Source organism: Engraulis encrasicolus, chromosome 14 (assembly GCF_034702125.1).
Source record: "Engraulis encrasicolus isolate BLACKSEA-1 chromosome 14, IST_EnEncr_1.0, whole genome shotgun sequence".
NCBI classification, from domain to species: Eukaryota; Metazoa; Chordata; class Actinopteri; order Clupeiformes; family Engraulidae; genus Engraulis; species Engraulis encrasicolus.
Genome location: NC_085870.1, coordinates 3,154,071 through 3,177,442, shown reverse-complemented (window position 1 = coordinate 3,177,442; position 23,372 = coordinate 3,154,071). Strand labels below are relative to the sequence as shown.

The window sequence follows — 23,372 nt, the reverse complement described above, 5'->3', positions numbered from 1 at the left end:
AACGGACAAAGATCCTCACTCTTGTACTAGTGAATTTGTGATGTGTGTAATTTTTGTTTATGTGTAATTTCATGCTTAATTCTTATATCTGATATCTAATCCTGCTGCACTGTGGTCTTCAGATACTCAAAGGGAATGACAGTAACTTAACAGAGCTGCTGGACACTACCAACTTCATTGATAACAAGTGAGTAATAATTGTAATTCATATAGTATATTCTTAAAGTGATACTGTCCCATTTTTGGAAATAAGCTTATTTTACACCTCCCCTTGAGTTAAATAATAGGGTTTTACCGTTCTCCTATACTTTCAACTGTTCTCTGGGTATGGCAGTGCAAAGTTTACCTCCAAGCTAGCAGTTAACATTGATTCCTATGAGACCAGTTAGCCGCCAGCTGGTCTCATAGGACTCAATGTTAACTGCTTGCTTGGAGGTAAAATTTGCACTGCCATACCCAGAGAATTCAAAGTACAGGAGAACGGTAAAACCCTATTATTTCACTCAAGGGGAGGTGTAAAAGAAGCTTATTTCCAAAAATGGGACAGTATGACTTTAAGAACATATGCAGTTCTTCATTAATTTAAAAGTAAGGTAAATCTTTAGTAGTTAATTTCCAGAATTTATGCTGCCCATTTACACACGTTTATCTTATCATGTATATTTACCACAAACATCAATTTCTAAGACTTATGAGATCCACTCTTATCTTGCATGAAATGGTGGATCTTCTGTGTCCACTAGACATGGACATCATGTGTGTTGTTAAACTTACTCTACTTTGGTCAGACACGTAAATATTAGTTAACTACTTCAACAAGAGCCAATTTGTGAATGTGTAGCCCAGTTTATGAAAATAAAAACTAGAAATGCACTCAGAGAGTGCAGACCTCTGCCAAGGAAGTTGTTTGATAGACCATTTTACTATGTTACACCCTATTTATTCCAAGTCTTTCTGCCTTCTTTTTGTTGAGTAAGAAATGTCAAATGTCAAAATTCACCTTCTCCCGCAATGGTGAAGAATCATTTAAAAAAGTCCTGGTTCCTTTGCTCCACTTGTCCTTTCCAACAACTTCACAAAAATTTCATCCAAATCCGTTCATGGCTTTTTGAGTTATCCTGTAGACCAGGGGTGGGGAACCTTTTTCATTCGAGGGGCCACTACAAATTCATCCGAGGGCAGTAAAAGTCCTCCGAGGGCCGTATTATGAGCGCAAGCAAACCAGGATTTCCCCCTGCACTTTAGGCCTATATTCAACGCAGCCAGTATGTCCCCTGAATATAACTGAATTGTATTGCAAATGTATTTTCTAAGTTTCCTTTACAAAATATGTCATATGACTCGACTTTGATTTGTTGATCTGTTCAGCTTACATTTATTGTGTGCGTGCGCGTGCGCGTGTGCGTGTGTGTGTGCGTGCGTGCGTGCGTGTGTGTGTGTGTGTGTGTGCGTGCGTGTGCGTGTGTGTGTACGTGCGTGCGTGTGTGTGCGCGCGTGTGTGTGTTGCGGCGGTGCAGCAAAGCCATAAACCGTGAGTATGAGGAGTATGTGTTGACGGTGGGCGACTTTGACGAGCGCGTGTTCCTGGGGGCGGACGCGGACGAGGAGATCGGGACGCCGCGCAAGGTCACCACGGAGACGGCCGGGGGGCAGATGTCCGCCCGCTCACAGGTGGAGTCCAGCCTGCAGCAGCACTTCGAGAAGGTACCTACCTGGGGGTGATTTAGCCCGGTTCACAAATGAGATATGGGGCCTATACTACAAAACTGGTTCAGGATGAGTTAAGGTTTAAGTAATACTGTCACATTTTTGGAAATAAGCTTATTTTACACCTCCCCTTGAGTTAAATAATAGGGTTTTACCGTTATCCTGTACTTTCAAACGTTCTCTGGGTATGGCAGTGCAAATTTTACCTCCATGCTAGCAGTTAACATTAAGTCCTATGAGACCAGCTCGCAGCTAACTGTTCCAAAAATGGGACAGTATCACTTCAAGTTAAGAGGTAAATCATCTAATACAAGAGCTTTTCTTAAGAAAATGAGGACTCCAGGCTCTTCTATTAGATGATTTACCTCTTAACTTAACCTTAACTCATCCTGAACCAGCTTTGTATTATAGTAATAGGCCCCTGGTCTGGAGACTGAGTTTCTCGTAGGGGAGGTGTGCTTCATCACACTTCACACAATGTACATTTTCTAGAAATGAAGAAAAGGTCATGGTATTCTGAAGGGGTCTAGATGTAAGCAATTGGACATTGTCCTGGAGTGGGAAGATATTTCATTCCCTCACTCAAGGCACTTCATCAGCCCAGCTTGTATAGATGTGTTTGGTCTAGATTAGTAGAAGTGCTAGAGTTTTTCCCTCTTCCATTACACTCACTGTGCGTCCCTCTTACAATCAACACTGGGGAAGGTCCTTGGATGAGAAACAAAACGTCTTCTATTCTGACTCTGATACCAATGAGGCACAGGCTCTTCTGTGTTACGGTCAAAGTGCATGTGTGCGTTTGCACACAGTGCAGTACACACATGTAAGTGTCCCGCAGTACAGTACAATACTGTGGTGTGCACCACCTTGTTGAACACATCGTCCTGTGACCTAGTGTGCAGAAATGTTCATGTTTAAAAGTTGACAAGGTTTACTGATTTATGACTGTCCCATGATTCCGTCCACAAAGTTTGACATTGCATGCATGCACGGAAAACTGACATTGGCATTTTTCCGGCAAAAAATTCTGTGCAGCTTACTCCATTGTTTTTTTTTTGTTTGTTTTTAACGGGTTTAAATCTTACACTGCTGCATCATGTGAATCGTTATCATGCCTCCTTATCTCCATCCTCCATGTCTGTTTTACAAGCATCCTCCTTGTCTGTTTTGTGATTGTAGGTGTGCTTTTATCACATGGATAGCTCCCGTATAATGCCTTTCATAACCTCCCTTCTCCTTGTGCAGACTCTTTCTCTGGTGCCCTCTACCTTTCTGATGGGGCGTTATGTTTTTTTTTTTTTTTTTCAAGCATGATTTAAACCATACACGTCATTAATACGTTAACATGCCTTCTCATTCCTACGGTCAGACGCGCTCACTGGCGCCCTCCAACCCTGTTTCTTTTTTTTTTTCACATTATTTAAATCCTACTCGTCTTTCTTCATCAAAGCGTTAACATGCCTCCTCTTTATCCTCATGCTCAGACTCGCTCGCTGGCGCCCTCTACCCCTCTGACGGGACGTTACTGTTTTTTTCTACATTATTTAAATCCTACACTTCTTTCTTCATCAAAGCGTTAACATGCCTCCTCTTTATCCCCATGCTCAGACCCGCTCGCTGGCGCCCTCTACCCCTCTGACGGGGCGGCGCTACCTGAAGGAGAAGGAGTTGCTGGTGACGCCGGTGTCCTCGGCCACCCAGAGCGTCAGCCGGCTGCAGAGCATGGTGTCCGGCCTCCGCAGCGCACCCAGCGACGCCCTGCTCAGCATCTTCAAGTGAGTCCAACCTTCTTTATGTACGGTATGGAGGCAGCCCTGGCCATACTAGAATGACAGTGATTTTTTTCCCCCTTGTTGCTCAGGGAATTTAGGTTGAAACCTAAATAGTAATAGTAGTATATTTTTTACTGTCCCTATCCACAAGAACAATGAGTTTAGATTACCGTAAAAAAAAATGCTAAATATAGCAACTTGCCTTTTATCCGTCGTAGCTGGGCTGCCTTCTGTCATGAGAACTGTGTGAGGAGAAACTAAGCACTGTAAAGTCTGCCTCCCATTGCCTCGCCGTATCACCTGCGATAGCCAGCATCTGATGTGTTTTGTGTGACTTACAGGACGTGCTCACGGGATCCCACAGAGACCATCCAGACCCGGGTGAAGACGCTGGGGGAGACGTTCAAACAGGCCTACACCAAAAACACAGACGACATGGCGGGCTCACACATGGGTGAGGCAGGATATGGCACCTTTCGTTTGTTTGCTTTTCATCATGTTTCGACTGTGAAGTTCCTGTCAGCCTTTGTTATGTTGAATGAAGAATCTATCAACTTTAAAGTAGCTAATGTTTACAATTAAACAGAAAAATGTTCTACTGTGCACAAACGTAGCACATACCTGTAGATGAGGCAGGATGTGTTCACCATACATTTCAATGTGTTAGCATGGTTTTATTTTGAATGAAGAATCTATCGACTTACAAGTAGCAAATGTAATGAAACAAATTCATAGGTTCAGAAGCTGATGACCTACTCCCAACTTTGTTTTTCAGATTTTGCTGAAAACCGCTTGAAGATTGCTGAAGTGCTGTACTACAAGATTCTGGAGAATGTGATGGCTCAGGAACAGAAGAGACTCCAAGGAAAAGACATGACTGTAAGCCTCCCTCATATTGATTCAAGAAATCTTATTTACATTAAAATGCTAATAAAGATGGTAGAGCTTTCACCCGGTAGTAGTGCATATACACTCGCCTCCAAAAGAGTTGTCGCCTATCCATCTGTTTGGAGTAACAGCTAATAACCTGACTTTCAATTAATCACTTGGCTTCAGAAGTCACTCATCTGAAAGCTACAACCCTCCCGAATGAAAATGTATGTACAAAAATAAATTACATGCACCAAAGAAAGATTGACCCTTTATTGAACACAGACAGGGCAGATTTTCACAAGACAAAAGTTTTGTCGCCTATCGAACATAATGTGAAAATGAGCAGATAAGTCACTTCAAAACACTTCAAATACGCAGATTGGGTGTCATACTTAATCACTGAATCACTCTCACCTCTCCAGAAAATCAACTTTGGCCTTAGGTGTATGTTTAGGGTCATTGTAATCACGGAAAGCAACACAATGAAAATCAATGGAGTTCAATGAGAGATGGTGACATATTCGCTATTCGTAGAGCAATACATGTTTAACTTCATGATTTAATCAATGATAAAAACCCTCAAACACCTGCAGCATGCATGCAGCTCCTCATAAGAACTGTATCTGTACCATGTTTCACTTTATGCACCATTTCTCTTTTTTCATATTCTCCATCTCCAGGTGCTGATGGAGCAGGACATTTTCCACTGCTCCCTGATGGCCTGCTCCCTGGAGGTGGTGCTGTTTGCCTACAGCTCCCAGAGGACCTTCCCCTGGATCATCGAGGTCTTCAAACTGCAGCCCTACTACTTCTACAAGGTACTTGTCAAGTTCTGATGTGTTTTTTGATTTTCCCTCAGTTTTGCTCGAACTTGAAAAGAGCCCAGGTCACGCAAGGAACAACTCAGACAAGATGATTCCCCTTTGTTGTGTTTTATTGAGTATCTTTAGTTGATTTTGTTGTTGATGGGGATCAAGTTGTCAGATAGGTTGAAAACCTTGAACAATATAACAGAAAATACATGGTGTTATTCCAAGTTTGGACAAAATTAAACACTTCAAATTTCAAACATTTCAAATACACAAAATAAAGTAATCACTGTTCAATTACTTATGTCAAATAAAGGTTTGCTGTTCCAAACAATTGGTCTGGTTTGAGCAACTAATTCAAATAATAATCTCCTTTGTCAAACTGAACATAAACTGCAGACCTCAAATTAGTCAACCAACAAACTAAGTGGAAATGATTAACTGACGTCATTAACATTACAATTAACAAAGTCAAATGCCAACTAGAACAAACATTTCACATCTGCACATGTGAATCACACATGTCGGCCGAAAGTTCATCTTCTCCACATTCAACAGAAGGTAAGTATTTAAAAGTAAAATCTCTTACCAGTTGCGTTTGACTGGTGAACTGAGGGATTCTTTAAGTTATTTTCAGTATGTTTCTTTCATTTGTTTCTTCAAGCTTTTGCTTCTTTCTCCTTAGCAGCATCAGAAATTCTCTAAGCTATGAGATAGGCGTCTCTCATTGGCTCCCATATAGCCCCGTTGGCGAACGCAGCCAAGTAAAAGATGAATGGGAGCCTATTGGGCTAAATGGCTCAGCAGGGATTTGTGACGGTTCTGTTCTCTGGTTTGTAAAGGTGTGTGCACATTCTGTACCTTATCATGGAAGTTGTATTAGAAGTGAAGTTAAAGGTTCCTGACATGGCTTTGTTCTCCCAAAGACGTGTTAGTTTTGTCCTGCAACACGCTAGCATTCGGCTAATACCTGCTGGCTGAGGAATCTCTGCGACTATTCACGACCAGAGCTGACGAGAGACGTACTCTGACTGATCCTAGCAGAGACATCTACGGTCACACACCTCAAAACCCCCCACCGCCGTCCAACATGTTAATTGAAGGTGCCCAAATTCTTAAGGATGAGCGCAGTCATTTCCTTTACCCCATGTACACATGCCGCTTTTCCACCACCTTAAATGCAATAAATAACAGGTGTCCGCAACAATCCTAACATAACTTTAAACACATCGACATCTGAAGTCAGACTTAAAACTACAAAACAAATGGCGTAGTGCCGTAAAGTCGATTGTCACGTGTTATGTCATTGCTATAGTTGAAATAAGGGTCGTTTTCACGAATCTAACACTTGACAAGATGCAAACGTGCCGGCAAATGCTTTCACTTACTCATATCTATCGAACGCGACTTCATTGTTTCCAGGGAAAAAATCACACGGGCAGATAGTTCTATGAGAAGCGTACAGCCCCATTGGCACCCATTCATTATTTACTTGGCTGGATGATATAGCTGCAGTGCCACTCCTGGCCACACCAGCTAGTGGTCGTTCTTGTACAATATTCCATTTTCTTTGGCAGCATGCATCAAAATGCCTTTAAAATGGCTGTCTTACAGGAAGTGGCTGTCACCTGACAGGAAGTCACAGTTGAAGTGCTATGGTGTGGCCATTGCAATGTTGTCTGCCCCCTGCAGGTCCGGCTGTAAACTGATTGTTTGGATGGTTTTGAATGTGAATGATGTTTTGGAAGGTGATGTTTTGAATGTTGGATGCTTTTGATGGTGAGGTTCTGGATGTTGACGAAACACCTCCCACTTGACCTCTCGGTTCTGGAACCCAGAGAGGTCACAAGAGCTGGTGATGGTCATCGTTTTTGTTTTGTTTTGTGGTCAGATTTCAGGATGGAGACTGGCCTGATGTCAGTTTCTGCATCTTTTTCCACATCCAGACTGTGGGTGGTGGTCTGTTGGACTGATGCAGCCAGTTTGGACTTACTCTCTTCTGGCGGAAGCCCCTCCCACTTTGGTCCACTTCTGGCTGGGGTTTTTGCCAGTAATCCTTTCCATATCTTTGCAGCTCTCCACGCCCAGGCAATGACTTTGGTCACCTTCGTGAGGCTGCTGAATTTTCTGTGATTAGACCGTTTTTTCACTGCGGGACCAGTTTGTGATCTTCGGAATTGAGTCTTTAGCTCATTCCCATCCACAGTGTTTTGCAGAACATAATGGTTTCTTTTGCCTTTCAACATCACTGGGCCGCTTGCACCACTAGATGGCGCAACGGGTTTGATTTTCTTGACCTGTGGTCTGGTCAGTGCTGGTGAGAAGAATTTGGTCCTGGCTAGAATGGCACCTTTCTGTTTGAGAGGAGTGCCAAGACCTCTTGGGTCAGACAGAGTAGCTACTTGGCTCAGCAGCTGTCTTCTAGTCAGTGGTTTGGGAGTCTTCTCTTTCACCTGTTCTTTCAGGAGATTTTGACATGCTCTCTTTTTCTTCTTCTTGGAGAAGTTGTCTGAGGTCATCGGGTTTAATTCCTCACTTTTGACCAAGTAGCTGACTCTGTGGGCTCTGCCGTTTTTTCTCCTTCGACTTGAGAGAAGAAGCATCTTGTTTGACGCTGCTGGCACCTGCCCGTCCCTCCCACTTTGGCCTGACTGGATACAGGGCTTCAGGATTTCTTCTTCTCCTCCTCTGGTATTCTTGTCCAGTTTTCCCAGGTCCTTGTGAGCGGTAAGCACAACATCAACGCAAGAGTCTTCCTTCTGTTCTCTTCTTGAGCCATGGAGACTGGGCAGGCTGGTGGGATTCATTTTGTTGATCGACTGCTGGGCTGGCTGCGGTGCTGACTGGGTCTGAAGAGTTGTTTCCTGCCTCTCCTCCTCTGTAGTTCTCAGCACTGTCAGGAACTCACCCTTTTTTGCCACAAGATTGTTTTTCAGCTTTCTTAAGCCCTTTATCCTGCCGTCCAAGTCAGCCTTCTCTTCTTTGGGAATCCATTCCTCCCATTCCTTGAATCCAGCCACAACGTCTGCGACAAGTTGCTTCGCTCTTTCCACCTGGTGCTCATATCCGTCTTTGTTGACGATGGACACAGGGATTCCATGAGCTTGTTCACATGTCCATTCTGCTTTTTCAACAGCGAAGGTCAGCTCCCCCTCAGCATACCGTGACCAGAGACTGGACTGCACATGGTGCCTGGCTTCTTCCAGTCTGTTCATGCAGTCCTCCATGGTCTTTAAAAGGTCTGCTTCATCTTTGGGGTTCAGCTCCTTCTCCTCATCTTCCTCTCCGTCAGCCTCTGCTAGCAGACCAAGCTTGTACTCGTAGTTAGCGTCGCTGACTTCCCTGCAGTGTGAGCAGAGTTTCTTGTATTCAGTTTGAATGTCTGACTTTGTCAGGTGTCCAATTTCGCTGGAGAGATAATTTGCCTGCTTCATAAAGGCCGTCTTCACCAAAGTCCTCTCCTGCTTCAGCTGTATGATGGATTTTACAGTGGCTTCTTCCGCCATCTTGCAGTTTTCCTCGCGTAGACAAGGTCGACTGGAGGCCGTTGATCCTTCGTCTATTTTTCCTCGTCTCGCTGGTTTTCAACTGTCAAGTTCTGATGTGTTTTTTGATTTTCCCTCAGTTTTGCTCGAACTTGAAAAGAGCCCAGGTCACGCAAGGAACAACTCAGACAAGATGATTCCCCTTTGTTGTGTTTTATTGAGTATCTTTAGTTGATTTTGTTGTTGATGGGGATCAAGTTGTCAGATAGGTTGAAAACCTTGAACAATATAACAGAAAATACATGGTGTTATTCCAAGTTTGGACAAAATTAAACACTTCAAATTTCAAACATTTCAAATACACAAAATAAAGTAATCACTGTTCAATTACTTATGTCAAATAAAGGTTTGCTGTTCCAAACAATTGGTCTGGTTTGAGCAACTAATTCAAATAATAATCTCCTTTGTCAAACTGAACATAAACTGCAGACCTCAAATTAGTCAACCAACAAACTAAGTGGAAATGATTAACTGACGTCATTAACATTACAATTAACAAAGTCAAATGCCAACTAGAACAAACATTTCACATCTGCACATGTGAAGCACACATGCCGGCCGAAAGTTCATCTTCTCCACATTCAACAGAAGGTAAGTATTTAAAAGTAAAATCTCTTACCAGTTGCGTTTGACTGGTGAACTGAGGGATTCTTTAAGTTATTTTCAGTATGTTTCTTTCGTTTGTTTCTTCAAGCTTTTGCTTCTTTCTCCTTAGCAGCATGCATTGAAATGCCTTAAAAATGGCTGCCATACAGGAAGTGGCGGTCACCTGACAGGAAGTCACAGTTGAAGTGCTATGGTGTGGCCATTGCAATGTTGTCTGCCCCCTGCAGGTCCGGCTGTAAACTGATTGTTTGGATGGTTTTGAATGTGAATGATGTTTTGGAAGGTGATGTTTTGAATGTTGGATGCTTTTGATGGTGAGGTTCTGGATTTTGACAAAACAGTACTGTACATTACATTATACATGGGTTCACCGTGTTTATAAACACACTGCAGCCCTACTACTTCTACAAGGTACTGTACATTGCATTATACATGGGTTCACCGTGTTTATAAACACAATGCAGCCCTACTACTTCTACAAGGCATGTACTGGACATTACATCCCACTGCTATAGAGCTTGAAAGTGACGTCACTTTTACCTTTCTCCTGTACTTTCAACCGTTCTCTTATTCTCATATTACACAGCCCCTTGAGTGAAATAATTGAGTTTTACCTTTCTTCTGTACTTTAGAGCGTTCTCTGAGTACGGCAGTGCAAATTTTACCTCCAAGCTAGCGGTTATCATGGGCTCCTATGAGACCAGTTAGCCGCCAGCTGGTCTCATAGGACTCAATGTTAACTGCTAGCATGGAGGTAAAATTTGCACTGCCATACTCATAGAACGATTGAATGTACAGGAGAACGGTAAAACCTTATCATTTAACTCAAGGGAAGGTGTAAAATAAGCTTATTTCCAAAAATGGGACAGTATCACGTTAAGTACACTACATCCCATTGTTATTCAGGGCATTCGAGTGGAACTATTACTCTTCCATCACATTGACCTACTGACACCATGACCTACTGACAGTACATCACATTACATTGCGTTTAGAATACACTTGGTGGCCGCTAACAACAATTAAAGAAAAATGAAACAATAATAATTCACTATTAATCATTTACCAGTAATTAATCGTTTAATTTGTCAGACCTGCATTTCAGCGATGGTTTTTATGTTGAATACCTTGAAAGGTCAACACTGTCCGAAGTAATAGTGTCCCAGAGATGTGAAGTAAATCAGTATGTCTTTCTTTGGTGTTCCGTTTTTCTGTCTCTGCTATTCCGTCTGCCTGTCTGTCTGTCTCTCCATCTGCCTGTCTTTCTTTGGCTCTGTCTGTCTATCTGTCTGTCTTGTTTGCTGCAGGGCTGATAGTATTCAGGCTCCATGCCTGATTTTAGGCTTGACAGAGTTTGCAAAAATAAAAACATTGATAATAATTAGCCATTAGGTTATTCTTCTCTCAGAAAGTGTTACAGGTTCAGGGTTTTCTTCTACTATCAGGCTTGAATAATGGTCATACACAGGCTATTAAATGTTTGAATAATGTGTCAAAATAGGCCTATGTTACGTCACTATGCAGTATCTTGTCGTCGTCGTTAGAGCAGGGAAAAAAGTTCAGGCTCAGGATTTTTTTTCACCATCACCCCTGTTGCTGTCCCGCAGGTGATTGAGGTGTTCATCCGGTCGGAGGAGGGCCTGTCCAGAGACATGGTGAAGCACCTGAACAGCATCGAGGAGCAGGTGCTGGAGAGCCGAGCCTGGGGCCGGGACTCAGTGCTGTGGGAGGCCCTCAAGGCAGCCAACAACAAGGTCCCCACCGTGGAGGAGGTAATACACAGGCACACACACACACACACACACACACACACACACACACACACACACACACACACATACACACCATAATCCTTTGGGAAATCGAAGGAGGTACGCACACACACACACCATAATCCTTTGGGAAATCGAAGGAGGTACACACTAGAGATGCACCGGATCCTGATTTTTAGGATCCTGCCGGATACCGGATCCACTGCTTAAGATCCTGCCGGATCCGGAACCGGATACCGGATCCTAAGAAAGGGTTGAAACATATAGCCAACATAGCCCTTTTAATTACGTTGGCGCAAACTATTTTTTAGACTCATTGGCTTACTGCCACACTGCCTGCTGCAACGGCCACTTCCAAAGGGCTTTCACTCCATGCAGCGATTGGGGTTGTGAAAGACTGACTGAAAAGCCTAGGCTACGTAAAAAGTAGAGATGCCCCAGATCCTGATTTTTAGGTAACTGCCGGATACCGGATCCACTGCTTAAGATCCTGCCGGATCCGGATAGTCTGAAAAACCCTATTATCCTGCCGGATCCGGAACCGGATCTTGGATCCTGTACATCTCTAGTACACACACGCACACACACACATACACACATAATCCTTTGGGAAATTGAAGGAGGTACGCACGCACACGCACACGCACACGCACACACACACACACACACATAAATCCTTTGGGAAATCGAAGGAGACACACACACACACGCACACACACACACACACACACACACACACACACACACACACACACACACACACACACACACACACACACACACAGGGCTCTAAATTAACTTTTTCCACCACCAGCCAATTTGGCTAGTAGACATTTTCTTTCTTACCAGCCAAATGAAAGGTCAACTAGCCATTTGTTTCTCACCAAAATAAACCATGTATTAATAATGTTGTTTTAGTTTTAATTTTTGTATTAAACTATTTCCTCAACCCAGATAAACAATATAAATATTATACTCAATATAATTCAGTCTATTCTAGGCTATAATTATTTAGTTGTTATTTTTATTACCTGCATTTCATTATTTTTCATTCCATTTCCATACACTGCACAGACAGCCAAACCCTAGCCTACATCACACACCATCGCCCAAACCTCACATACAGTATAGGCCTACAACTCACACAAACACACCATGACAAACACACACACAACCAAACACTGCAAAACCTCATATCCCCTACACAGCATCACTTCACACACAGTGGGCCAAATACCATGGACAATGCACAGAAGACAGGTGAAGGGGAGAAGAGATGAAGGGAGGAGAAGGAGACGAGAGGAGAAGGACAGGAGACACCCGCGCGCACACACACATACACCTACACAGTGCGTGAATGATGTCTGCATTTATGGAAAGCCAAAACTGCCACATTTCGGATCAAAGTGCATTGTGTGTTTATGCTGCTGCTGCGTGACACCTTCAAGTTCCTCCAGGTCAAATTCATATTAGCTTTACTTACGATGCGCTTGGAATGACAATTACCGTTACGCTATGTCAACTAGATATCCAATAACACCACGGAGACCATGCTTACTTTGTTACTTTCGTCGCTAGTTTTTGTTATCTTTTTTTCACTTACTCATGTCAAACTCGTGCAGGGTCTTTGCGATGGCGTGGGCGTTATTAGGAAACGACAACTCCATCGTTTGTAGTTGCGAGGACCTCGCAAATATCAGACGGCTTCTGACGGCAACGACACTGTTTTGACAGACAGCTGTCCTGTCCCTCCACTCACTCACGCCGTTTTCGCTCCACCAATACTCTACTCTAGGCCTATTTCACCGTCACAACAGTTACGCTGCTATTACTTGCATTCATCGACACATAACCGTGCTTTAACCACTGCCACATTATTTTTCATCTGACCAAAACCTACAAAACCAAAGTAATCCGCGCTAGTCCGCTCATTGAACATATTTTATCAACACTAGTTCCAGCGCGCGGGTATCAAACACGCAGCCAATGGATGTGAGGCTGCCTTATTGTGATTTATGGTCAGCCAATGGGTGTGGGCTACATCATGACGGTAGGACTAATGTTCATGGGTAATGTAGGCGACGTTTTAACGTTCATCAGACGGCAGCTACAGATCTGTGCGGGCAGCTGTTTAACGTTCAGTCGGGCTCGCGCTACCGGCCAATTTGGCTAGTGGATGATTTTTTCTACCAGCCAAAATTATTTTTCACCCGCATTTGGCGTGTTGGCGTGTGTTAATTTAGAGCCCTGCACACACACACACACACACAGTTGAAAGACACTCAAAATGATTAGGTGGCCTTCATGTGCTTGTGGTTAGAGAGTTAACATCAGCTGAAGTCCAAATAATGGTACGCGCTATTAGCCTACTTTGCCATGAAGATTCATTGACTCCTATTCTGATTGTTGTTTCTACTCCAGGTGAATTTCCCCAGTAACTTTGACACGAGTAGCAGCAGCAGCAGCAGCAACAGCACCAACAACAGTGGGGGTGGAGGGGGGGGCCCTACGCACCTGCCCCTCATGGCCCTGTCTCCCATCATACACCCCCGCATACGAGAGGTGCGCAACGGCATCGGCAGCGCTCGCAAAGGTAGGAGTCACCCTGACGTCTGTGGAGATTCTCATTCGTCCACCTAATTTTACACATGTAATGATTTTTTTTTTTTAAAGTTTTGAGCAACTGGATGCCAAAGGATTGGCTCCACTACTGTAGTCTGGCCGTGCTTCTCTGTGGAGTGCCTGGAGCAGTAGAATTTTGATCGCAACGCCCCCCCCCCCCCCCAAAACAGCCAATAATCGAATACGCCCCCTACGTTGGGGGCGAAAGGGGGAGGACGCTCGTGACAATGACGTACACATCTGCACCAGAGCCATTGGTCTGCGCTATGTTGTTGTTGAGTAACTGCCAGCGATTGGGTGAGAGGTGTCCAGTAGTTTCAAACCATAACTGAGTGCAAACTTCCTGCTTCCTACTATCGCTTCAGACCAAACAATTGCCAGACCATGAATACGAAATGAAATGGTAGTATTATGGGATGGTCAGGACCAGGCTAACCTAGAGCCCCTTTAAGCCGGTGTTTCTCGATGCCCCCCCATCTCTCTCCCTCACTCGCTTCCTGTCGTCATCTTGTACTATCCTATCCAGTAATGGCATAAAAACCCTTAAAGGTGCACTGTGTAAGATTTTCAGTTGTTTATTTCCAGAACTCATGCTACCCATTCACTAATGTTACCTTTTTCATGAATACTTAGCACCACCATCAAATATTAAGTATTCATTATGACTGGGAAAATTGCACTTTTCATGCATGAAAAGGGGATCTTCTTCATGGTCCGCCATTTTGAATTTCAAGGAATAGACGCTTTTAGCTGCAATAATTGCTGTTGCTAATATTAGAAAATAGTCTTAGTAAACTTTCATGTAAAGATTACATTGCAATAGGCAGCCCAGTTTCAATGAGCAGCATAGTTGCAGTACCTTTTTTGACCAGTTCCTGCACAGTGTACCTTATAAAAATATCTTTGTTCAAGTCGTTAACCTTTCCCCTATCCCCCTGTTTCCCTGGCAACCAGATGTTCCCCAGTCGCCCATCTCGTTGCACGACCGCTACAGTTCCCCGGCGGCGGGCAGCGCGGCCAAGAGGCGGCTGGTGTGGGACGACCCCACGCCCCTCCCCCAGCAGTCTCCCATCAAGAGGATCTCGGTCACGCCCATCAAGATCATCCCCACCTCCACCTCCGCCTCCTCCTTCCCCACACAGGCCACAGCCACCACCACCGTGCTCTCCATGACCGCCAACGGACAGCAGCTCAACATCCCCCTGCCAGGTACAACCCAGCTCTCTTATACCCTGCGTGTGCGTGTGCGTGTGCGTGTGTTTGTGTGTGTGTGTGTCAGGGGTGGAACTTAAGTTTACAGTACACCCCTCTAATCCCGCGTGCGTGCGTGTGTGAGGGAGAGAGAGAGAGAACATAACCTGCACAGAACCAGAACATCACCAAGAACAGAAACTGCCAGGTTTGAGATGTAGAGTAAATTGCCAGGGCAGCATACCTCGGTTCTAGCCTGGGAACTCCCATACTGCCTTTAGTTCTACACAATCGTTTCGATCTGAAAGACAGTCTGGCGAGGATGACTCATAACGTCCAAGATCATGGTCCCTGTGTCATAATGGCCAAGCATTCCGACCTTTACAGTTTCTCTGCCCAATCAGAGAGCAGGGCAGTGTGTCATAATAGCCAAGTACTCTGCCCCCTACGAAATTTACAATAGGCAACTCCCCAGACCTAATCTCACTTGTGATTAGGTCTGGTGTTAACCAGGCAACCTCGGTTCGGTTCAAACATATCCACCTTTTAGTCGTATGGCTTACTCGAGAAGTTCCACTGCACGTGGCCAAGTTACTCTCGAAGTAACGAGTAACCCAGCTTTGTAGTAGTACAGTTGCCCCAGGTATGGTGTGTGTGTGTGTGTGTGTGTGTGTGTGCGTGCGTGCGTGCGTTTCTTTAAATACTTAATAAAAGAAGAGCCAAACCAACCAGAGATGCAGTACTACTAAATAATGTATCTGTTGCGTTTGTTCCCTGTAGTGACTTGTTTCTTCTCCATTACACATTATTGCTTTGGTCAGCAGTACAGCAGCTCATTCATCAAATAGGAGTAAATATTTCAAAGAAAAAATAGACAAATAGGCTGAACAGATAAGCAGGAAGGAGTATAGAATATGTGTAATTTTTTTTCAATTTACGTTGTCAATAGTCTATATAATTTTTAAATAAAGGTGTTTTATCATTTTTTTTATGAGAAGAGTGCCATGGCCTCTCCTTTTTGATGGCGCCTTGTTTTTCCCCACACCAAAGAGCACATTCAGGATCGTTTGGTACTTTGTAGTTTATTTAACTTCAAAGATAAAACTTTGTTTTTGTGTTAAGTTATATTTTGACTCAAAATTATAATATATTATAATATATTTTGACTCGATACAGGAACATAGCTGTGATACCCAGCCCTATTAATATGTGTACTTGCCGATACCGAGTACCGATACCGATAACTTTTACCACCAACATACAATGAAAGTAAATGCATGGCCTTGTTTTTTTCCACCTGTGATATTTTTTATGGTCCATTTCCATGTAGATTTAAATTTTAGTAAATGTATGAGGTGACACTTTTTTCCATGCTGCTTTCAAGTCCACAGAACGTGACGAGATTTTGCATTGTTTCTTGTAATAGCAGTATTGTGCCTGGTATTGGCAAGTGTTTGACGAGTACGAGTATAATGAGCAGTAGCTGTGCCGATACCAGTATCGGTATTGGCGCATCCCTACTTTTATGCATAAGCTGATGTGGTGCTGTGTGTGTGTGTGTTGTTGTTGTTGTTGCAGCGGTGAAGAACGAGATGGGAGGCATCACGGTGATCCAGGTGCAGTCGAGTGACGTGTCGCCGCTCACAGCTCAGGTGCTGCTGACCGCCTCCCCCGGACGCGCCCTCACCGCCGCCCCCATCACCACGGCAGCTCTCCTCGAGCCGCCCGCTTCCACCAAGCCCCGCCGCACAGGCTCACTGGCCCTCTTCTTCAGGAAGGTGAGGAGAGGAGAGGAGACGTGGTATGAAGAGGAGAGGAGACACTATATAGGAGACGAGACATTATAGAGGAGAGGAGAGGAGAGGAGACGGGACAAAAGGAGAAACTTACTGGCCCTCTTCTTTAGGAAGGTGAGGAGTGGAGAGCAGAGCAGAGGAGAGGAGACATTATATAGGAGGAGAGGAGACACTAAATAGGAAACGAGAGGAGAGGAGACATGACATAGGAGGAGAGGAGAGGAGAGGAAAATAAAGGAGACGAGACGAGACGAGACGAGACGAGAGGAGAGGAGAGGAGACACTCATCGCACTGGGAGAGGAGGAGGAGAGGAGAGGGGAGGGGAGAATAGAAGAATAGAGGGGAGAGGAGAGGAGAGGAGAGGAGAGGAGAGGAGAGGAGACATGATAGGACAGGACAGGGCAGGGCAGGACAGAAGGAGAGGAGAGGAGAGGAGAGGAGAGGAGAGGAGAGGGGAGGAGACATGATGTAGGAGAGGAGAGGAGAGGAGAGGAGACATTGTATAGGAGAAGAGATGGACAAGATTGCATCTAGCCCTGCTGCCCTATGAAGAGAGGAGAGGAGAGGAGAGGAGAGGAGAGGAGAGGAGAGGAGAGGAGAGGAGAGGAGACATTGTATAGGAGAAGAGACGGACGAGATTGCATCTAGCCCTGCTGCCCTATGAAGGCAAAGTGCTGTAACTGTGCTGTAACATTGAAACGGAGAAAAAGACTTTAATTTTTCCTGAATTATCAGAAATTTATTATTTTACTTCCTGAAAATGCAAGTTATATTACATAGAAGACCGCGGTTACCATAGAAAACTGTGACAAGACATGATGTGGACGACACACAATGTGCTGTGTATATTTCCCTGCTTGTCCACTGTGCCTACAATGCGTACTACACAATAGATGGATTCCAATATGTGAACTCCCGTCCTCCCTTGCTCACTTGCCTGCTTGTGACCTCATGATGACGTCTCTGAGGGCAGAAAATTAATTTCATCATCTTGCAAAAGCACAATTCTAATGTCATTTTCTCATTTGCAATCGGGATGGTGAATGAAAAACAGTCCCCCAAAAGTTGTCGTGGCCAGGCTGACGGCTGGGAAACGTTGTTGTTTTCTCAGCAAAACGCAAGGCCACAAGCACAAGTGGAGGACGGGAGTCCGCACATTGGAATGCACCCAATGACGCTCTTAGCTGTGACATGATCATGTGCTCATTAGAGCTGGGCGGTGTACGGTTAAAAAACCGTGATCTCGGTTTACACTACGCAAGGTTCTCTTTTTGATGAGAGACGGTTTTGTGTCACACTTCCAAAGATTCCTCTAATTCATAAGTCTGTGACACTTCATTTCAACTCTGCTAAGTCCACTGTTGTTGCTGTTCTACTAGGGAATGTCACCACAAAGTAAGATGTTGATTGAACTAATAAAATAATTGGTTACGCGATAGAAGCTAGTGGGAGTGAAACATGATGAACACACATGGCATGGATGAATCATGACAAACATTTCAATTCATTTAGCCTACCTTTGATCTCACAAAGTTAAATAAAAGGCAATTCTGGTGCTATGTTAACAGGCTACAACAGTTATCTGATTCTTAACTGTATTTAATTACCATCCCAACTGTGTGCGCAGTGCTGTTAAGACTGCTTATAAGCCAAAGTAGCCTAGCTTTCAAATGCAATGGGCAGACAAGATACATTGCTACATTGCTATTGTTTGAAATTATTTGGGGGCAAAATAGGAGCGAAACACATCGCAATATGACACAAACTACCGGACAAAATACCTTCTATGTTGGATTTGGACTTTAATTCAAAGACAATATGCACACAATGTCAAGTAAATCCGTTTGTTTTCAGTGTCTGTCTTCAGTCTGTTTCGTTTCTGTCCCACTGTTGTTTACTCGCTAGTCCAGCGGCAGCGCAACGCGCCGGATGTGTTGCCAGGTGTAGAACGACAAATAAGCCATTAGTGTTGCCAGGTGTAGAACGAAATAAGCTGTTTTGGGCTGTCTTGGAAAAAAAGCCCAAAACAGCTGCTTATAATCATTTAACCCTTCTTCCTTGAAAAATCTATGACACCCTGGTCAAGATTTTAGGTTATTTTATGAAATGCTGCATTTTCCCTTTTGGATAGGGAAATATAAACGATAATTTATAGAAAATATTATTGAAATGAAAAAATGATAAAATATAAATGGAGATTCATTTAAATTCATGATTTTATCTCATTTTAACATTTAATTTGAGATCTTTTCCTCAGAAAGATTAAGATTTGGGGGGAAATCGTCGCATATCAAAAAACCGTGCAGAAAACCGTGATATCAATTTTCATCAAGAAAACCGTGATGCTAATTTTTTCCAAAACCGCCCAGCCCTAGTGCTCATCATGATATACAATATACATACATACATACATACAATACACATAGATAAATACAATATACACACAAGCTACCGTCCTCATAGGCCAGTAGTAAACCTAAAAAATTCTGGTTTCCAGTAGGGCTGCACGATATATCGAAAATGTATCGATATCGCGATATCACGGCTTGCGATACACGGATCGCAAAAGCTGTGCACATATCGCAAAAAGTTTTTTAATTTTGAATAACAGGAAATTTGGTGAAAAGGTAAAAAAATGCATTAAATATGTTGACATTTTAAGTTGATGCTGTTAGCCACGTTTTTTCCTAATAAAAAATAACGTTGGCAATAAAAAATTGCTCTCAGTTGTTTTATACATGATTAAGTGTAGAATGGCTAGTAGAGAGGGGAAAGCTTACTAGTACTGGTAAGCTTATATTAAATATCGCGAGTAATATCGATATCGCAGTATACAGTGATATTTTTCTAATATCGTGCAGCCCTAGTTTCCTGTTCTAGCTCCACACTCACCCGCGTTCCCTCTGCTCACCACCAGGTCTACCACCTGGCCAGCGTGCGCCTGCGGGACCTGTGCCTGAAGCTGGACATCTCGTCGGAGCTGCGGGGGAAGATCTGGACATGCTTCGAGCACTCCATCCTGCAGAGCACAGAGCTGATGAGGGACCGGCACCTGGACCAGCTGCTGCTGTGCGCCGTCTACATCATCTCCAAGGTAACCAACTCCCATCACCTGTCATTAGCATCATCTCCAAGGTAACCAGCTCCCATCACCTGTCATTAGCATCATCTCCAAGGTAACCAGCTCCCATCACCTGTCATTATCATCATCTCCAAGGTAACCAACTCCCCATGACCTGTCATTAGCATCATCTCCAAGGTAACCAACTCCCATGACCTGTCATTATCATCATCTCCAAGGTAACCAACTCCATCACCTCTAAAGCCACATTCCAGTGGTGGAACGGTGTGTGTTAAGGGGCTACAGCGACATTCCACCATATAACATAACATTACTTTATCACCCGGTGGGCATACGGGACGTCTTCTGATTGGTTGAGCTGGTGTCCATTATTCCCCGAGAACAGGACACCTATGATGTCGTGCGGGCGTCTAAGCTGCTTCTTTTCCTTACTTTCTGGTGAACTGCCGTTACTAATTCTAAACTGCAGGTTACTATGGCCAAGACCCTGTTGTTAATTCTATCGCATTTGGTTGTCAAGTCAAAAACCCAGTTGTTAGTTCCATTGCATTTGGTTGTCAAGTCATCCCAACATTCTATGCGCGTCCTTACATGCCTCCAATAGAGACGCGTCTCACTAGATTAGGAAGTGGTGCCCATAGCAACGTACCAAGCGCAGTGGTTAATCTACTTTCTCACGAAGCCTTAGATCAACATATTAATAAATGAATACTTAAATGCTGGTAACCAGGTGATAACCGGAATAACGACCTTTGAGGTGTCCCGATATCAAGGAAAATGGACTTGGTGAAGCTGCGCCGTCGGGCTGTTAGAACGCTCCGCCTCGTCCATTCTTTCTCTTGCTTTCGGGACACTTCGTCGGCCGTTATCCCTTACATCATCTCCAAGGTAAGAGCATTACCTTGACCCTTTTTTCACCATAATGCATCATGATCACCATTTCCAACCACATCAGCTTTAAAGTGTATATCTCAGGTTAATTTTCATTCAAAATAATGGACTTCCTTTGATAGTTCTACCACTTGAACAATTATCCATCATTTTTTTCATGCAACAGGACATCAGAAAATGAAATATAATGAGGAAAAGTGTGTATTTTCAGTAACATGTTCAAAGAATTCTAATCTATTGTGTGACGTCAGGCGAGGCCATTCAGTAGCCCGCAGTAGCGGTAGCCCTGCATTCTGTACAGTGTGTGATTGAATTATGCCGTACGGGTATGAAATGAATATCATTGGCAATATTATATCATGACCGCTACAGGGTGCCATGTGACCGTGAGGCAGTTAAAACCAGTGTTTGAACTATGCCCAAAAAGGGGGGGGGGGGGAGGGTTACGATTGCGCTTGCCTCAAAGTGCGAGTCTCGAAAGCTTGAATTTGGAGAAGTAGGCCTACCATGTGATTTCAAATTTCAAGTAGGCCTACACTACAAATTACCAGACATTGTTAGTATCAACCTTTAGTAGGTCTATCACGCCATTTCAGCATCATGTCCAAGTGGGAAAGAATACAAACAGCGACAAATAATAAATAAATAAAACCGTTTGGGTGAATCATTCGCTCCAAGCTTTTTAACGGCAAGGTGCAAAGCAGTCGGCTGCATTGTAAGAGTGCCAGAGATTACCAAATTCAAACGACTGCAAAGCAATCTGTCTGGGCACAGCGGAAAACACCTGTGCGGTCCACACGGCCGTCAGCAGAAAACGAATGAACCTCCCTTGCAATACGTCCGAGAACATCAGTACACCGTATGTCAAATGGCGCATTTGTCTACTTGTTTCGAGCACCACGTTTCATTGTCATTGCCGCGAGTTTCTGACAAACCACATAGGCCTAGTTGAGCTGCACAACGTGACACTATCACAACATGATGAAGCGCCCCCCTCACGTTTGACATCCTCGGGCCGAAGTCTCATAAGGGGGTAAAGACCGTGAACATAGTGACACACACTTCACAGTGGTGTTGGTGAAAACGAAACGAAGTTGCCTCCCATGGCCCAAACGCAAAATAATGCCGAAAATTGAATGCCCCCTCAGTTGTCCTGGCTAGGGCAACTGGCGCGTTATCACTGCTTCTTATTCAATGCAGCAGCACTTTCATTGTACTCGCGCTGCACTTGTCTCACAATGCAATCAGCTGCGTGCTCCGGGCCAAATAGTCAACTCTCCCACCTTGTGGACACAGAAGGGAACAATTTGAAGAACGCGTTTCAGACGGACGGACAGACATAGCCTACCCTTTTATAGAGATGCTGGGACGCATCTAAAAACATGGATCCAACGCGCGTAGTAGGAAAATAGAGACTGAAAAGATACAGGCTCTACTCGAAGGCTCCAGCCAACGCTGTTGAAAGATTGTTTGCCTCTCTCCCTGGCCATCTGAATGAGATGCTTTTATCAAACGTCATACCAAATCTACATTGGCCTATAGGCTAGTTTTGGTATTTATGTTTGATCTGGCGAATATTGTTGTTTTACTGTCTTGCTTGAATCGCTCTGTTTGGATTACTTGAAGACTTTCCATGGATTATCCTGCATCGTCTCCGTGCCGTGAGTAACCTGGAACATAAGTAGCCTAGGCTATATCATCAGAGGTGAGCTTAGTCACTTTTGGCCGCGAGAGACTTGGAAGGCGCTACATTTGCGCCACACAACGTGGATTATTGAAACTGAAGACTTGATTTCTTCTATTGGATAATTTCGTTTGGTAGGCCTATAATTACGGACAGTGTAGTTTTTTTGTGACACTCGGACTTTTTTTTTTTTTCAAGGAATATAGGTTAACCGAAATAGTCCCGCCGCCGCGTGGGTTACCTATGCTATTGATTTGTGATACGCATGTGGGTGACCTTTATTGAAGTTGCATGTAATTCTATAGAACAGTCAAAGGAAATTGAAAATGTGATTTTTACAACAGCGACATGACTCGGGTGGTATAGGCCTACTACTTTAGCCTATGTTTTGCACCTTGGAAAAGTTTGACGCGATTTCAGCACCATGGACAGTCCCTCCCCAGTCGGGCGAATAGCACCACATTTTAGGCTACGCAGATCATTTCCCGTTTGTGCTGTTTGTAATTTAGGTAGCCTATTGCATTTAGCTGACACGATATTGGCAGTTCATTAAACATGATTAAAAGCAAGCCCAAAAATATGAAGGGACTAGTAAAAAAAAGAAGCCCATGTCGCATAGTCTAGCCTATAGGTCCAAGCAGAATTTGCAACCCTGCATGAATAGCATTTCTACTAAAACTAGTTGGCCAAAAGTTACTAAATCATTTGGAAGTTGTTACAGTGCCCTGCATGAGAAAAGCCGCACGATTACAGTTGCGATTTCTATTATAGGCCTGCAGGCCACGGCCGTTATATCATTAGTGATCGTCACCTCGCCTATGTAAAATTCCAGGCAAATAAAATTATGCCTCCCTGCATAGCCAAGAAAACGCATCTCTCCTGGCCATGTTTCGTCCACATGGTGTTGAATGCTGATGGTGTGAGAGGCCCTGTGATTGGAGGATTTAAGGACGTAGAGGCATTGTGATTGGAGAATTTAAGGAGGTGTTTGTCTGTCTGTTTCAGATCACAAAAGAGGACC

General features: G+C 43.9%; 1 protein-coding gene across 1 annotated transcript in view; it reads left to right on the top strand.

Annotated features, from left to right (window-relative positions):
* rbl1 (retinoblastoma-like 1 (p107)) overlaps window positions 1-23,372 on the top strand; it is a 38,837-nt gene that overhangs the window by 10,017 nt on the left and 5,448 nt on the right. Inside the window, exons 7-18 of the mRNA XM_063214793.1 lie at window positions 123-187; window positions 1,518-1,704; window positions 3,316-3,482; window positions 3,821-3,933; window positions 4,255-4,358; window positions 5,033-5,170; window positions 10,920-11,084; window positions 13,506-13,677; window positions 14,661-14,915; window positions 16,476-16,675; window positions 19,612-19,788; window positions 23,357-23,372. The exon at window positions 23,357-23,372 is cut by the window's right edge and continues 56 nt beyond it. Of these exons, the coding sequence (XP_063070863.1) occupies window positions 123-187; window positions 1,518-1,704; window positions 3,316-3,482; window positions 3,821-3,933; window positions 4,255-4,358; window positions 5,033-5,170; window positions 10,920-11,084; window positions 13,506-13,677; window positions 14,661-14,915; window positions 16,476-16,675; window positions 19,612-19,788; window positions 23,357-23,372 (1,759 nt within the window). The remainder of the gene's footprint in view (window positions 1-122; window positions 188-1,517; window positions 1,705-3,315; window positions 3,483-3,820; window positions 3,934-4,254; window positions 4,359-5,032; window positions 5,171-10,919; window positions 11,085-13,505; window positions 13,678-14,660; window positions 14,916-16,475; window positions 16,676-19,611; window positions 19,789-23,356) is intronic.